The sequence below is a fragment of the Mobula birostris genome, chromosome 13 (assembly GCF_030028105.1).
Source record: "Mobula birostris isolate sMobBir1 chromosome 13, sMobBir1.hap1, whole genome shotgun sequence".
Taxonomy (NCBI): domain Eukaryota; kingdom Metazoa; phylum Chordata; class Chondrichthyes; order Myliobatiformes; family Myliobatidae; genus Mobula; species Mobula birostris.
This window is the reverse complement of record NC_092382.1, coordinates 15626903-15643989: the sequence shown is the minus strand read 5'-3', so window position 1 is coordinate 15643989 and position 17087 is coordinate 15626903. Positions and strand designations below refer to the sequence as shown.

General features: G+C 46.3%; 1 protein-coding gene across 2 annotated transcripts; it reads left to right on the top strand.

Annotated features, from left to right (window-relative positions):
* The first annotated feature begins 960 nt into the window (after positions 1–960).
* LOC140208422 (uncharacterized) lies at positions 961–11675 on the top strand. 2 transcript variants are annotated; one of them, XM_072277097.1, is made up of 2 exons: positions 961–1014; positions 9953–11675. In XM_072277097.1, exon 2 carries the CDS (start codon positions 10444–10446, stop codon positions 11410–11412), a length of 969 nt encoding a protein of 322 aa, XP_072133198.1. In that variant the 5' UTR covers positions 961–1014; positions 9953–10443; the 3' UTR covers positions 11413–11675. The 2 variants fall into 2 exon arrangements, with proteins under 2 accessions (XP_072133198.1, XP_072133197.1); XM_072277096.1 differs by lacking the exon at positions 961–1014 and adding an exon at positions 5633–5818.
* The last annotated feature ends 5412 nt before the right edge of the window (positions 11676–17087 follow it).

Below are 17087 nucleotides of genomic sequence, written 5' to 3'. Positions count from 1 at the left end.
GAGCTCAGCTCTGTCTGAGAGACCCATCGGTTCCCATTCCCTCATCAGCCGGAAGCTCCCCGGGGCCCGTGTACGGATGGTGGGGCTGAGAGAGAGGGAAGAGAGCAGGACTGTCCCGGGATTGCGGGTCACGGAGTCCGGAGTCACAGCAACTACCCGAAGTCGGTGTTGGAAACGCCGCCCGGTGAGACCCCCAACCCGAAGATCCCTTCTCACCTCAACCGATCATCCGGGGCCTTTTGTGCCCCGCGCGCTGGTGAGCTCGAGCTTGGTCGGTTTAACGGCTGGGATACGAATCACGTGACCAGCGCCTCCCCTACCGCTGTCAACACAGGAGTCACGCGCTGCGCTATTCCCATTGGTGCGAAGCACTATCAATCACTGCTTCCAGCCAATAGCGGAGGTGGACCAGCCGAGAGGGCGTTACCCCCGCTGACTCCGTCTCCCGAACTTTCCGTCACGGCGGGACAACCGTCAAAGTAAATGTCCGCTTTCTGATTTATTTCCATTTCCCTCCGAGGGAAGTTGGGGCGTTTGTGAAGCGTCTCCTGCGGCCGGAGTCTGATGTGTCGCTGAGAGGTAGGAGGAGACCGCTCGGCCCGTCGGTTTGATGCCGCTTCCCCGGGGAGGGAGAGGATGAAGACGGTGAGAGAGGGGGCGGACAGGATGTTTGTCCCGGTGGGGACAGGAGGGGCTCATCTGTGGAAATGTCTGAGCCCACGGTGGTGGCGATTCACCACATTGGGGGGCAAACACCGGCAGACTGTTGCCCTGCAAGCGGGGCCAATGGTCCGGGCAAAGTGACAATTATTTGTGTTTTGTTGAGACTGTACCGGGAATATGGTGTAAAATCCCGCTCCCCACACTAACACGGGTCACACAGACCAAAGAACAAACTGCCGGAGGAACTCAGTGGGTCGGGCAGCATCTGTGGAGGGAAATGGACCGTCAACATTTCGGGCCGAGACCCTCCCTCTGGACTGAGAGTGGACGGGAAATAGTCCGAGAAAAGAGGTGAGGGGTGGGGATGGGGCAAGAGCTGGGGAGTGAGAGGTGGATCCAGGTGAGGGGGAGGTGGGAAGGTGGAAATAGTGATGGGGGTGAGAGGTGAGTGGTTGGGGCAACACAGGGCTGCAGAAGATGGAAATTAATTCCATAGAGGATTAACAAAGAGGTTAGAGAGTATTTGTTATGGAGAGTGCAATGAAGATTCACCAGACTGATCCCTGGAGTGGTGGGGTCATCATATGAAGAAAGATCAAATGTGATAACCCTTTCATTTAGAGAATCGAGGACTGAGAGATGAAGACATTGAAATGCACAATAACATTACCGGTTGAACCAGGGATCCCAGTCTCTGAAAATGGAGGTGGACTGTCCGGGACTGAGATGAGGGGAAATGTCTCCACTCTGAGGGTGGTGAATGTCTGTAAATCCCCACCACAGAGGCCGGTGAAGACTCAGTATCGTCCTCACATAAAAAAAAGAGACCAGCAGATGTGTGGAGACTGAAGGGATCGAGGAAATGAGGATCGGGCAGAAACATGTGGCTGAGATGGGAGAGCAGCCACCATTCTGTTGATGGTTAGAGGGGCTGAATGGCCACTTCCTGCTGTTTCTCACTTGATGTTTCAATGTTCCTGTCCAGTGAGGAAGGGGGAATGTGAATTGAAATTAGAAACATAGAAAAACTACAGCAGAACATAGGCCCTTCAGCCACAATGCTGTACCGAATATATCCTTACCTCAGAAATTACCTAGGGTTACCCATAGCCCCCTATTTTTCTAACTTCCATGTCCAGGAGACTCTTCAAAGTCCCTATCATATCCGTCTCCACCACCATCGCTGGCAGCCCATTCCACACACTCACCATTCTCTGTGCAAAAAAAAAACTTACCCCTGACATCTCCTCTGTACCTACTCCCCAGCACCTTAAACCTGTGTCCTCTTGTGGCAAATATTTCAGCCCTGGGAAAAAGCCTCTGACTATCCACAAGATCAATGCCTCTCATCATCTTATACACCTCTATCAGGTCACCTCTCATCCTCTGTCGCCCCAAGGAGAAAAGGCCATGTTCACTCAACCTATTCTCATAAGACATGCTCCCCAATCCAGGCAACATCCTTGTAAATCTCCTCTGCACTCTTTCTACGGTTTCCACGTCCTTCCTGTAGTGAGGCGAACAGAACTGAGCACAGTACTCCAAGTGGGGTTGACCAGGGTCCTATTTAGCTGTAACACTACCTCTCAGCTCCTAAACTCAATCCCAGGGTTGATTTAGGCCAATGCACCGTACCGCCTTCTTAACCACAGAGTCAACCTGCGTAGCAGCTTTGAGTGACTTATGGACTCGGACCACAAGATGCCTCTGATCCTCCACACTGCCAAGAGTCTTACCATTAATACTATATTCTGCCATCATATTTGACCTACCAAAGTGAGCCACCTCACACTGATCTGGGTTGAATTCCATCTTCTACTTGTCAGCCCAGTTTTGCATCCTATCAATGTCTGCTGTAACCTCTGACAGCCCTCCACACTATCCGCAACACCTCCAACCTTTGTGTCATCAGCAAATTTACTAACCCATCCCTCCACTTCCTCATCCAGGTCATTTATAAAAATCACCAAGAGCAGGGGTCCCAGAACAGATCCCTGAGGCAGACCACTGGTCACCGAACTCAATGCAGAATATGACCTGTCTACAACCACTCTTTGCCTTCTGTGGGCAAGCCAGATCTGGATCCAGAAAGGAATCTCCCCTTGGATCCCAGGCCTCCTTACTTTCTCAATAAGCCTTGCATGGTGTACCTTATCAAATCAAATGTTCTTCTGATGTTAGCCTTAAACTAGACTGATGTTTAATATTGTGGATCTGTAAAAGATAAATCAGTTCTGTTTCAAATCTCATGTCACAGATACTTACTGTCTCTGCCACACTCACTCTGTACACTAGAGAGGCCACTCAGTCCGTCTGGTCCCTGCCCATGTTTCTGTTCCATATCAGTATTGTAAAATCTAGCCCTGTCGTTCACTTCACCTCTCACTGTCCCCGTGATGACAGGTTGCAACTCGTCACTACTCTGCAGGAGAAGAGATTTCCCTTGAATTTCATAGAATCAGAAATCTAGAGCAGATTACAGGCCCCTCGGCTCACAATGTTGTGCCGATCATGTAACCTACTCCAGAAACTGCCTGGAATTTCCTGACCGCATTGCCCTCTATTTTCCTAAGCTCCATGTACCTGTCTATTGGTAATCATTTTCCAATGTTCTATAGATTCAGGATCAGTTCCTGTGGATTGGAGGGTAGCTAATGTTATCCCACTTTTGAAGAAAGGAGGGAGAGAGAAAACAGGCAATTATAGACCAGTTAGTCTGACAACAGTGGTGGGGAAGATGCTGGAATCAATTATAAAAGATGTAATAGCGGCACATTTGGATAGCAGTGGCAGGATAGGTCCGAGTCAGCATGGATTTACGATGGGGAAATCATGCTTGACTAATCTTCTGGAATTTTTTGAGAACATAACTATGAAAATGGACATGGGAAAGCCAGTGGATGTAGTGTACCTGGACTTTCAGAAAGCCTTTGATAAAGTCCCACATAGGAGGTTAGTGTGCAAAATTAGAGCAAATGGTATTGGGGGTAGGGTACTGACATGGATAGAAAATTGGTTAGTAGACAGGAAACAAACAGTAGCGATTAATGGCAGAATGGCAGGCGATGACCAGTGGGGTACCGCAGGGTTCAGTGCTGGGACCACAGCTGTTTACAATATATATTAATGATTTGGATGAAGGGATTAAAACATCACCAAGTTTTCTGATGACACAAAGCTGGGTGACAGTGTGAAATGTGAGCAGGACGTATGAGAATGCAGGGTGACTTGGACAGGCTGGGTGAGTGGGCGGATGCATAGCAGATGCAGTTTAATGTGGATAAATGTGAGGTTATCCACTTTGCTGGCAAGAACAGGAAGGCAGATTACGATCTAAATGGTGTCAAGTTAGGAAAAGGGGAAGTACAACGAGATCTAGGTGTTCTTGTACATCAGTCACTGAAAGCAAGCATGCAGGTACAGCAGACAGTGAAGCAAGCTAATGGCATGCTGGCCTTCATAACAAGAGGAATTGAGTATTAGAGCAAAGAAGTCCTTCTGCAGTTGTACAGGGCCCTGGTGAGACCACACCTGGAGTACTGTGTGCAATTTTGGTCTCCAAATTTGAGGAAGGACATTCATGCTATTGAGGGAGTGCAGCGTAGGTTCACAAGATTAATTCCCGGGATGGCGGGACTGTCATATGTTGAAAGATTTGAGCGATTGGGCTTGTATACTCTGGAATTTAGAGGGATGAGAGGGGATCTTATTGAAACATAAGATTATTAAGGGATTGGACACGCTGGAGGCAGGAAGCATGTTCCCGCTGATGGGTGAGTCCAGAACCAGAGGCCACAGTTTAAGAATAAGGGGTAAGCCATTTAGAACGGAGTTGAGGAAAAACTTCTTCACCCAGAGAATGGTGGATATATGGAATGTTCTGCCCCAGAAGGCTGTGGAGGCCAAGTCTCTGGATGCTCTCAAGAAAGAGATGGATAGAGTTCTTAAAGATAGTGGAATCAAAGGTTATGGGGAGAAGGCAGGAACTGGATACTGATTGTGGGCGATCAGCCATGATCACAGTGAAAGGTGGTTCTGACTCTAAGGGCTGAATGGCCTACTCCTGCACCTATTGTCGATTGTCCAAGTGTCTTAAAAGACCCTATTGTATCCACGTCTACCAATGTCTCTGGCTGTGCATTCCACACACCCACCACTCTTTGACATCTCCTGTGCGCCTGGGTCCAAGCACCTTAAAACTATGCCCCTCGTGTTAGGCATTTCAGCCCTGGGAAAAAGCCTCTGGCTATTCACACGACCAATATCTCTCATCATCTTATACACCTGCATGATTTTCTCCAGGCTGAATAAGACGATGAGCTCCCTGTGTATTTGAAGTTCTTCAGTGCTGTGAAATAATTTAGCTAAACTCCTTCTTCGCTGCTCTTTTCAACGTTTTTGGTCATTTTCACTCATTTCAAAGGACTGTGCCTCAGACAGCTGGGTTGTTGCAATGCGCCTCTAAAGTCTGACAGCAGACTAGCGAATGAATCTTCGACGGAGCAGATTCAGAAACCAATGAGATGCCAGCCTGAGTCAGGGCTTTGAGGCTCCAGAGAGCGATGGGGTCTAGAGTTTATGGGGAGGAGGAGGAATCTGACCAGCAGGATGTGCCTATAAATCAAAGATGAGAAACATTTAGAAACATTGATTGAAAAAAAAAGTGGGTTCTGCAAAATACCGGAATAAATCAGCAGATCAGGCAACGAATGTGGAGAGGAATAAATAGACAACATTTCTGCCGAGCCCCTTCAGCATGCCTACACTGCGTACTCCTCTGCTTAGTCGCTGCCTGAACTGCAAAGTTCCTCTAGCATTTTGTGTGTGTGTGCGTCTCTGTATTTCCAGCAACTGCAGAATCTCTTGTGTTTTATATCTACATCTGTAAGGGGATTGTACTTTGGCATTAGATACACGTTGATATTGAGTATATTGTTTATGGGAGCCGCTTTCTGCGTTAAAACAGCTGCTGAATTTTCTACACACACAAAAAAAAGCTATGGACGTGGAACTGGTGCTTGCAGAAACTTTTAATGGCACCGTGATTACCAATAAAGCCCTGCAATATAAAGTTCGCCGTCGCCGAAGCACCGATCAAATGCGCAAGCGTCAGGGCTGTTCCGTTGCCGAATATCACGCATGCGCGCAGTACACGGTAAGCTTAAGGAGATCGGCTGTAGGGAGACTGTTGCGGGGTGGGGAGAAGGGAGATTGGTGGGGTTTCAACACCGACTTCGGGACAGTTGCTGTGAGCTCCGGACTCCGTGACCCGAAATCCTGGGACAGTCCTGCTCTCTTCCCTCTCTCTCAGCCCCACCATCCGTACACGGGCTCCGGGGAGCTTCCGGCTGAGAGGGAATGGGAACCGATGGATCTCTCAGACAGAGCTGAGCTCCAGCTGTCTAAATGCAAGGATTGGGAACTCGGAGAAAGGGAACAAAATCTTTTACATCAGCTGTTGTGAAAATCACCTTCGTTCTGCCTCCAATCACAACCAAGAGAAAATCTGCAGAGAGGGCACAGTTTTAAGGTGCTTGGAAGTAGGTACGAAGGAGATGTCGGGGTGTTGTGTTCTTTATACGTACCGTGGGTTACTAATAACAAACCATATTCTGCAGAATTGAACTTCTACTTAACAGCAGCAAAACCACGTCTTACACTGCCATGCTTCTCTATCATTCTTCATTTCTGCTCATGTTAGGAACTCTGTCCAGTCACGTCCTGACACGTGATATCACCACAAGGGGTAAGTTTTTTTACACAGAGTGGTGAGTGCGTGGAATGGGCTGCGGCAGCTGTGATGAAGCCGGATAAAATAGGGTCTTTTAAGAGGATCCTGGATAGGTACATGGCACGTAGAAAAATACAGGGCTATGGGGAACTCTAGGGAATTTCTGAAGTAAGTAATGTCTGGCACAGCATTGTGGGCCAAAGGGCCTGTATTGTGTTGTATAAATGGGGAAGTCACTTACCCATGACCTCTGGTTGTCGTCCCACCCAACATCAGTGCAAAAAGCTGCTCGCATTTACCCTATCTATACCCTCATAATTTTGCCTACTTCCAACAAAGCTTTTTTTTAGGTGAATAAGATGATGAGGGGCATTGATCATGTGGATAGCCAGAGGCTTTTCCCAGGGCTGAAATGGCTAACACGAGGGGCATAGTTTTAAGCTGCTTGGAAATATGTACCGAGGGGATGTCAGTGGTAAGTTTTTTTTACACAGAGAGTGGTGGGTGTGTGGAATGCACTGCCAGCAGTGGTGGCCGAGGCAGATAAAATAGGGTCTTTTAACAGCCTCTTAGATAGGTACATGGAGCTTAGAAACATAGAGGTCTATGCGCTAGGGAAATTCCAGGCAGTTTCTAGAGTAAGTTTCATGGTTGGCACAACATTGTGGGCTGAATGGCCTGGAATATGCTGTAGATTTCTATGTTCTATGTTGAACAGTGAAATAACTTTGGCTATCCTACAATCCTCTGATAACTCTCCCGTTACTAAGGATGAATTAATTATCTCTGCTGGGGCCCCGACGATTTCTGCACTTGCCTCCCATGGGGACCGAGGGAGCACCTTGTCATGTGTCATGCCCTGGAGATTTATCCACCCTCTTCTTTAATCTGTACAGGGTCCACGATTTTAATGCCGCTTTTCCACACTCTCATTGACACTGTGTCCATCTGAGTAAATAGAAATGAAAAAAATATTTAAGATCTTCCCCCATCTGCTTTGGTTCCAGCCATGGATTGCCATTCCGGTCTTCCAGAGGACCAACTTTGTGCCTTGCAATCCTTTTGCTTTTAATCTATCTCCAGAATCCCTGAGGATTATCCTTCATCTTTTCTGCAAGGGGAATCTCATGCCTTCTTTTCGCCATCCTGATTTATTTCTTATACTCCATTTCAACCTGCCTGCCTATCCCTGTTATGCAACTCCATTTTGTGCTTCATCAGGGTCTCAATATCTCTTGAAATCTAAGGTTCCCTACAGTTTCTATCTTTACCTTTTATTCTGACAAGCACATACCCGCTTTGTACTTTCAAAATTTCGCTTTGAAGGCCTCAATTTACCAAGCACACCTTTGCCATAAAGCAGCCTGTCCCAGGCCACAGTTGCCAGATCCTGGTGTCATAATTCCAGGTGTTGATCCATGCCCTGAACACATCCGCCTTTCCTACGCTGCTCCTTGTATTGAAATATACAGGGCTCAGCATATTCACTGCACCATGCTCAACTTTTTCATTCCTGACTTTGTCTGAGGACTGAACAACAACTGTCTCCGCAAACCCTGCACTATCTATTCTGTTATTCAGGCTCCCATTCCCCCTGCAACTTCAGTTTGACCCTCCCCCACCACCACCTCCCATAGCAGCTCTATCACCCCTTTGGCTTTCATCTCCCAGATCAATAAAAAGGAGGTGCATACCTGGTACAGGCAGATTGGAACAAATGGGGTACTTGTGAGATACAGGAAATTCAAGTGAACACTTATGAAAGACAAAGAAGGCATGAGGTTACCCCAGCAGGCAAGATGAAGGAGAATCCTCATGGATTCTGCAGATATGTTAAGAGTGAAAAGATTGCAAGGGAAAAAATTAATCCTCTGCAAGATCAGAATGGTAATCCATATGAGGAGACAAAATAGATGTGGGAGATTTTTTTTTACTCACGAGATGAACACAGGGTCTATAGAAGTGAGGCAAAGCAGCATCAAATTCCTAGACCCTGTACAGATTACAGAGGTGGAATATGGGAGGTGGATCAAGAAGGTTTGGTCACTCAGCACTCAAGATGAGATAGTAAATTGGATGAGACACTGTCTTTGGGAGAAGCCAGTGTGTGGTAGCAGATGGCTGCCTCTTGACCGCATCCTGTGACTAGTGGTGTGCCACAGGGATCAGTGCTGTATCTGTTATTGTTTGTCATCTATATCAGTAATCTGGATGATAGGGTGGTTAACTGGATCAGAAAATTTGTAGCTGACACCAAGATTGGTGGTGTAGTCGTCAGCGAGGAAGAGTATCATGGTTTGCAGTATGATCTGGACCAGCTGGGAAAATGGTTTGGGAAATGGAAAATGTAATTTAATGCAGACAAGTGTGAGGTATTGCACTTTGGTATGACCTACCAAGGGAGGTCTTTCACAGTGACTGGTCAGGCATGGAGGAGTATTGTAGTAAGAAAGGGTCCTGGGAATACAAGTCTTTAATTCACTGAAAGTGGTATCACAGTTAGATAGAGACAGAAAGAAAGATTTCAGCCCATTGGCCTTCATGAACTAGAGTACTGACAACAATAGACGGATGTTACGTTGACTTGTAGAAGGCACTGGTGAAGCCTAATTTGGAGTATTGTGTGCGGTTTTGGTTACCAACCTACAGGAAAGATGTAAAAGAGGTTCAGAGAAAATTCACAAGGATGTTGCCAGGTCTGTAGGACTTGAGTTATAAGGAAAGATCGAACAGGTCAGGACTTTATTCCTTGGAACATAAAAGATTGAGGGGAGATTTGATTGGGGTATACCACTATTATGAGGGACATAGATAGGGATTTTACCACTGAGATGGTGTGGGACTACAACCAGAGGCCATGGGTTAAGGGGGAAAGGTGAAACATTAAGGGGAACATGAGGGGAAACTTCTTCGCACCAACGATCATCCAGGTGTGGAATGAGCAAAGAGCACAAGTGGTGCATGCAAGCACGATTTCAACATTTAAGAGGTTTGAGTAGGTGCCTGGATGGTAGGGGTATGGGAGTGGGCAGTTTAAATAGTTCAGCACAAACCAGATGGCCCAAGAACCTGAAATAATACAAAAATTCACTTTAAGTCCTTTTCACAGCTGTGCAGACCAACCATTCATCTCAGCAGGAATTTTTTTATATGGCGTTAACACTGTGGCACTTTAAGTTAATCATATGTAAAAGAAAATCCCAAATGCATGTCAAGAAAGACTATTTGCGTGATACTGTTTCAGTTACTGTGGGGCCAGGCACCCATGCTGCTCAGCAGGAGCAGGGAATAATACCAATGGAGAGAGTCAAACTGAGCCAGGTCACAGATTGGAGATGGCAGAAATGCCCCATTTTTATAGAGACAGGAAGAGCATCAGAGAATTGATGGTCATTCCAGATACCAGCACTGTGCCCAGTTAGAAGATGATTTCTCTGTCCATCTCGGGTTGAATCTCACTGTAACAGTGTGATACCAGATCAAACCTTGGCAACTCAAGTAATCTCATCTGAAATGTTGTCCTACACACACTAATGGATTTTGTTATTCTTTTTACAGATTAAAAATGAGAAGGAATTTGTCCCCAGGAATCTCAAACACGACACGCCAGTTTTGCTGTCTCTGTCTAGACATTTAAGAAAAGGAGCAAGGGATTCAATCAGCCATCCTTCCTGCTCAGAAGGTGGGGAGGGATTCACTCGTTCATTTGACCAATTGGTACACCCATTATTTTACACAGGGGAGAGGCCGATCACGTGCTCGGACAGTGGGAATGGATTTACTCGGTCATCACAACTGAAGGTACATCAGCAAGTTCACACTGGACAAGGCCATTCATCTATTCTGTGTGTGAGGAAGGATTCAGTCGGTCTTCCCACCTGTCGACACACCAGTCAGTTCACATCGAGCAGAGGCTGGTCATCTGCTGAATTTGTGGGAAAGGATTCACTCAGTCATCTGACACAACGGCTCACCAGCGTGTTTACACCGGCGAGCGGCCGTTCACCTGCTCAGACTGTGGGAAGGAATTCACTGAGTCATCCAACCTAATGGCACATCAGCGAGTTCACACTGGGGAGAAGCCGTTCACGTGCTCAGTCTGTGGGAAGAGATTCACTTGGTTATCCACACTACAGAGTCATCAGCGAGTTCACACTGGGGAGAAGCCATTCACCTGCTCAGTCTGTGGGAAGAGATTCACTGATTCATCCAACCTACAGAGACATCAGCGAGTTCACACTGGAGAGAAGCCGTTCACCTGCTCAGTCTGTGGGAAGAGATTCACTGATTCATCCACCGTACAGAGTCATCAGCGAGTTCACACTGGGGAGAAGCCGTTCACCTGTTCAGAATGTGGGAAGGGATTCACTCAGTTATCCAAACTACAGATTCATCAGCGAGTTCACACTGGGGAGAAGCCATTCACCTGCTCAGAATGTGGGAAGGGATTCACTCAGTTATCCGCCCTGCAGAGACATCAGCGAGTTCACACTGGGGAGAAGCCGTTCACCTGCTCAGTCTGTGGGAAGAGATTCACTGATTCATCCAACCTACAGAGACACCAATTAGTTCACACAGGGGAGAAGCCGTTCACCTGCTCAGTCTGTGGGAAGAGATTCACTGATTCATCCACCCTACAGAGTCATCAGCGAGTTCACACTGGGGAGAAGCCATTCACCTGCTCAGAATGTGGGAATGTATTCACTCGGTCATCCCAACTACTGGCACACCAGTCAGTTCACACTGGGGAGTGGCCGTTTACCTGCTCAGAATGTGGGAAAGGATTCCCTCAATCGTCCACCCTACTGACACATCTGCGAGTTCACACTGGGGAAAAACCGTTCACCTGCTCAGTCTGTGGGAAGAGATTCACTCAGTCATCCAACCTACAGAGACATCAGCGAGTTCACACTGGGGAGAAGCCATTCACCAGCTCAGAATGTGGGAAAGGATTCATTCGGTCATCCAACCTACTGGCACACCAGTCAGTTCACAATGGGGAATGGCCGTTGTTATGAATCCCTAGATTTCGTTTCCTGTGGACTGTCATTTTGAGAGAGAGAGAGAGATTAAGAATGGAAATCAGTCTGACTTGCAGCTTGTTTACATCACTCACAGCTTGTTTAGTTTTAACCGAGGACACAGACACTCAGAGTCAGACTGAGATGAAGGAGGATAAATGGAAGGATCAAAACAAGGGAACTAGTGGCCAAGGGTCACTGTTTAGAACTTTCCTATGCCCACAAGGGTGGGTTAATTATCGATTCAGCGAACATCAAATGTGAGGTTGTCACCTCGTTTGATCCATATGAGTGGATCTGATTTGGGGTATCCTGTGAAGACCACTTATGTGTTAACCCTTGCCTGGGTGTGGTGTGGGAATTCACTTGAAGACGATACCCCTTGTGACAAGTCACCTTCAGTGATAATTTGTATGTGGATTTGGAACGACGACAGATAAAATCTACAGCGACTGTTCTTTCGTTTTACCACTGTGGAATTCGACAGAATTGCCTTCTCTTGACATTTACCCTGCACTACAAATATCTCTCTCTCATCACCTATTCTGTGGTTGAACTGAACTTTCATAGTTCACCATCTCAAGACTCCAAGCCTGGTTTCCCCTGAGCTCAATAGTTTGGGAGTTATATTTACACACAAGTACACATAACACTGTTAACTTTTGTTTATCTTGCTAATTACTATATTGTTAGTAGATACGAATAAAGATAGTGGATTTAACATCAAAAACAGACTCTAAGTGTAGTCTATTGCGTCCGGCTCATTTCTAAAGCGTTACGGTTCATAACAAAATTTGGGCCTGCATCCTGGATAGGAACAGATTTGGAGGCGTATTGATTAATTATCGATTTCATTGGAGAAATCCCTTTTGATTTATTTGTGTGTGGAAAATCAGCAGCAATGGATGTTGATAGATTTCTGGAAGCACCAACCTCTGAGGCACTAAAGGACACCAGAAGGATTGATATGTTGAGTATTGCAAAAAGGTTAAAACTTGCTAAGGTGAAATCGACAATGAGGAGGTCACAGATGCAGAGGATAATAGCTGAACATTATGTATCTGAGGGTGTGTTTAAAGTGGAGGAGTTGGAGGTGTTTCCTGGAAGTAAGCCTAGTGAGCTTAGGCTCCCGTACAAGTTAGAAAAATTAAAGATGGAGGCTGTGGAAAGGCAGAGGCAGGTTGAGGCTAGAGAGGCAGGAAAACAGCCATTACTATTCTGCCATCATCCATGCTAGTGTCCCCTTCCAATCAACTTTGGTGAGCTCTTCTCCCATACCTCCGTAGTTCCCCTCACTCCACTAATAATGATGCATCGTGTTGTACCTTTCCCCTCTCAAAGTGCAGGGTGAATTGTAACATGTTATGATCACCAAGTCCACGTTTCCTTTACCATAAGCTTCGTAATCAAACCTGGTTCATTACACAACACCCAATCCAAAATTAACTTTTCCCTAATGGGCACAATTACAAGCTGTTCAAAAAGGCATCTCATTGGTATTTTCCAAATTCCCTCTCTTGAGATCAAACACCAGCCTGATTTTCATGATCAACCTCCACCCATCCCACTCATGGACTGTTTGTTCCACTCCCATCTGGGTAGACTACGCAGCATCCTCACCAGGACGGCCAGCCTCTGGGACAGCTACTTTCCCTAAGCAGTTAGGCTGATAAATATCTCTACCCACTAACCCACCCTTCCACACCACCAAACACCTCTATTTTATAATTTCCTGTCTGTCATCTTATATGCAGGCATACTTTTATTTATTATTTTATCATTTATTATTATATTGTAATTTGTCCTCTACTGTGCCTATTTTCTTGTTTATTATTTATTGTAGTGCCCTGCACTGTTTTGTGCACCTCATGCAGTCCTGTGTAGGTCTGTAGTCAAGTGTAGTTTTTGTGTTATTTTACGTAGTCTAGTGTAGCTTTGCGTTGTGTCACTTAGCCTAGTGTAGTTTTGTGTTGTTTCATGTAGCACCATGGTCCTGGAGGTATGTTGTTTTTACTGTGCACTGTAACAGCAGTTTATGATCGAAATCACAATAAAAAGTGACTTGACTTGACTATACCGAGCGTCACTTTATGGACATACAATCAATCCGTGCACAGTTTACAAGCTGTGGATATATGTTTTTACTATTGTGTTTTTGTGCTGCATTGAAGCCGGAGTAATAATTATTTTGATCCCATTCATATTTGTCTGCTGGAAATGGAATTAAACTACCTTGAATCTTGAATAAACATTTCAGCAGTCTGCAGCGTCACATTTCTGTCTCTCAGTGTTCCTGCGGCAGAGCGTCACCCGGTGACAATGGAGTCCACAAATCAGGGGCTCCTGTTATTGTGGCAAATCACCACCAAGTGGCAGTGTTGTCCACAAGAGGGAGCAGTTTACAGCGATAAGGAAGGGGTGTAGGGGGCTGGAAGCCAACTCTGCAAGTGGATGAAGTGCCAGACCTGCCCCAAACCACTCTCCCCACCACCAGTCAGGGCCCCAAACAGTCCTTCCACATGAGGCAACTTTTCAACATCGTGCCTGTTGGGGTCATCGACTGTTTCCAGTTTTCCAGGTGTGGCCTCCTCGACATTAGTGAGACCCGATGTAGTCTCTGCATTCTGCACTCTGTCCCGATGAGATTCTGCAGATATTGGAGATGCAGAGTAACAAACACAAAATGTTGGAGGAAGTCAGGAGGTCAGGTAGCTTCTATAGCGGTGGATAAATCAAAACAGAGATTTCCTGCAGAGACCCTTCATCAGGACTGGAAGTGGGGAGAAGCTGGAACAAGATGGTGCGGGAGTGGAAAGAGTCCAAGCTGGTAGATGACAGGTGAAGTCAGGTAAGAGTGAAGGTGAGTGGGTGGGGGAAGTGGGAGATGAAGTGGGTGGGGGAGGTGGGAGATGAAGTGAGACACTGTGAGGTGGGAGGTGGAAAATGCAAAGGGCTGAAAAGAAGGAATCTGATAGGATAGGAGAGCGGACCATGGGGAAAAAAGGAAGTAAAAGAGGAACCAGAGGGAGACGATCCACAGTGGAGAAGAGAAGTGGGGAGACAGAATGGAGGAGACGGGCGTGTGGGTTGATGAAAAGAAAAGGTGGCGGTAGAAGTTAAAGATATCGATGTTCATGCCGTCGGGTTGTAAACTACCCGGATGTAATATGAGGTGTTGCTCATTTAACCTGCAAGTGGACTCATCGAGTTAGTTAAACAATGAACCGGAAGGGAGAGTGGATTAATAGTCTTCCTCTGGCATCCCTATTAAATCATTCCTCTCTCACCTTGAACCGGTGCCATCTGGTTGTTGATTCCACAAAAGTGGGGCAAAGGACTGCGCACGTTCCCCAGTTCTGTACACTCAGGGTCTGGGACACCTGCATCATGTCAGCCTCAATCTCCTGCACTTCAAGGTGTGAAGTCCCAACCTGCCCAACCTCTCTCCAGAACTCAGTCCCTCGAGTACTGGCACCATTCTCGTAAATCTCTCCTGCACTCATTCCAGATTGACGTCCTCTCTCCTACAGCAGAACGACCAAAACTGAATACAATAGTCCAGGCGCGGATACCCTAACCCTAATGCAACCTCACTAGCCTCTTCTTCAGACTATGAGCTATGAGATATGAGACAGAGGCTGCTCAGCCAATCAAGTCTGCTCCACCATTCCTTCATGTCCAATTCATTATCTCTCTCAACTCCATTCTCCTGTCTTCTCCCCTTAATCTGTGAACATCCATTTAAAATACACTCACTGACTTGGCCTCTACTCCATCCGTGGCAATGAATTCCAAAGATTTACCACTCCCTGACTCAAGAAATTCCTTCTCAGCTCTGCTCTCAGTGGATGCTCTGTACATTGAGGCCGCGGCCTCTGGTCCCAGACTCACACAGCGTAGGGTGCATCTTCTTCATAGCCACTCTGTCCAGGCCTTTCAATATTTAATAGGTTTCAATGAGATCCCCTCTCTTTCTTCTAGACCAGTGAGTACAGGGTCAACGCTCCTCATACGTTAACCCTTTCATTCCTAGAATCATTCTCATGAACCTTCTCCGGACGCGCTCCAATACGAGCACATCTTTTTCTCAGACAGGAGGTCGGAAACTGGTCACAATATGCCAAGAGCGATCTGACCAATGTGTTATAAAGCTACAGTGTCACATCCTTGCTCTTATATGCGAACATTACAGCTGTCATCCTTAATCAACTCAATCTGCAAGCAAACCTTCAGGGGCTCCTGCTCACCGACTCCCAAGTACCTATTTCTGATTTTTGTATTTTCTCCCATTTATTTTTTTTCTCTCCGTCTTTATTCTTTCTACCAATTGTACATGACCGGACATTTGCATACACTGTATTTCATCTGCTACTTCGTTGTCTGTTCTCCAACCCTATCAAAGTCCTTCTGCAGACTCCGGCTTTCCTCCAAACTACCTGTCCCGTACCTATCTTTGTATCAACTGCAAAGTTCATCACCCAGGTATCAATTCTGTCATCCATATCATTCAGATTTAATATGAAAACATGGGGTCTCAATACTGACCCCTATGGAACACCATTAGTTAGCAACAGCAAAACAGAATTCTCCACATTATTCTGACTCTTTCTCCCTTGTCAGTCAGCCGATCCAATCTTCGACCCATACAAGTATCTTTCCTGTAATTCCATGAGCTGTGATCTTGTTCAGCAGCCTCACATGCAGCCCCTTAGAAACATGGAAAACCTACAACACAATACAGGCCCTTCAGCCCACAAAGCTCAGCCGAACATGTTCTTACCCTAGAACTACCTAGGCTTACCTATCGTCCTCCAGTTTTCTAAGCTCCATGTACCTATCCAGGAGACTCTTAAAAGACCCTATCATTTCCACCTCAACCACAACCGCTGGCAGCCCATTCCACGCACCCACTACTCACTGTGTAAAAAACTTACCCCTGATATCTCCTCCGTACCTACTCCCAAGCACCTTATAACTGTGCCCTCTCATATTAGCCATTTCAGCCCTGGGAAAAAGCCTCTGACCATCCACATGATCAATGCCTCTCGCCATCTTATACAGCTCTATCAAGTCACCTCTTATCCTCCATCACTCCAAGGAGAAGAGGCTGAATTCACTCAACCTATTCTCATAAGGTATGCTCCCCAATCCAGGCAACATCCTTGTATATCCTCCCTGCACCCAATATACCTCATACAATGTATTTTGTCTGCTACTTCATTGCCTGTTATCCAAACCTATCGAAGTCCTTCTGCAGACTCTCGCTTTGCTCTAAACTACCTGTCCCGTACCTATCTTTGTATCAGCTGCAAAGTTCATCACCCAGGTATCAATTCCGTCATCCGTATCGTTCATATTTAACATGAAATGATGCTGTCTCAATACTGACCCCTACGGAACACCATTAGTTACTGACAGCAAAACAGAATTGCCCACATTATTCTGACTCTTTCTCCCGTCAGTCAGCCAATCTTCGATCCAGACAAGTATGTTTCCTGTAATTCCATGAGCAGTGATCTTGTAAAGCAGCCTCACATTTATTCCACATCTGACTTTAGTTTCTCCTTCTCTAATGTCAGGGTGAATTTGATCATATTTAGATCACTTGCCCCTAAGGGTTCTTTGAACGTAAGTGACCTAATTAATTCTGGCTCATTACGACACCCAATCCA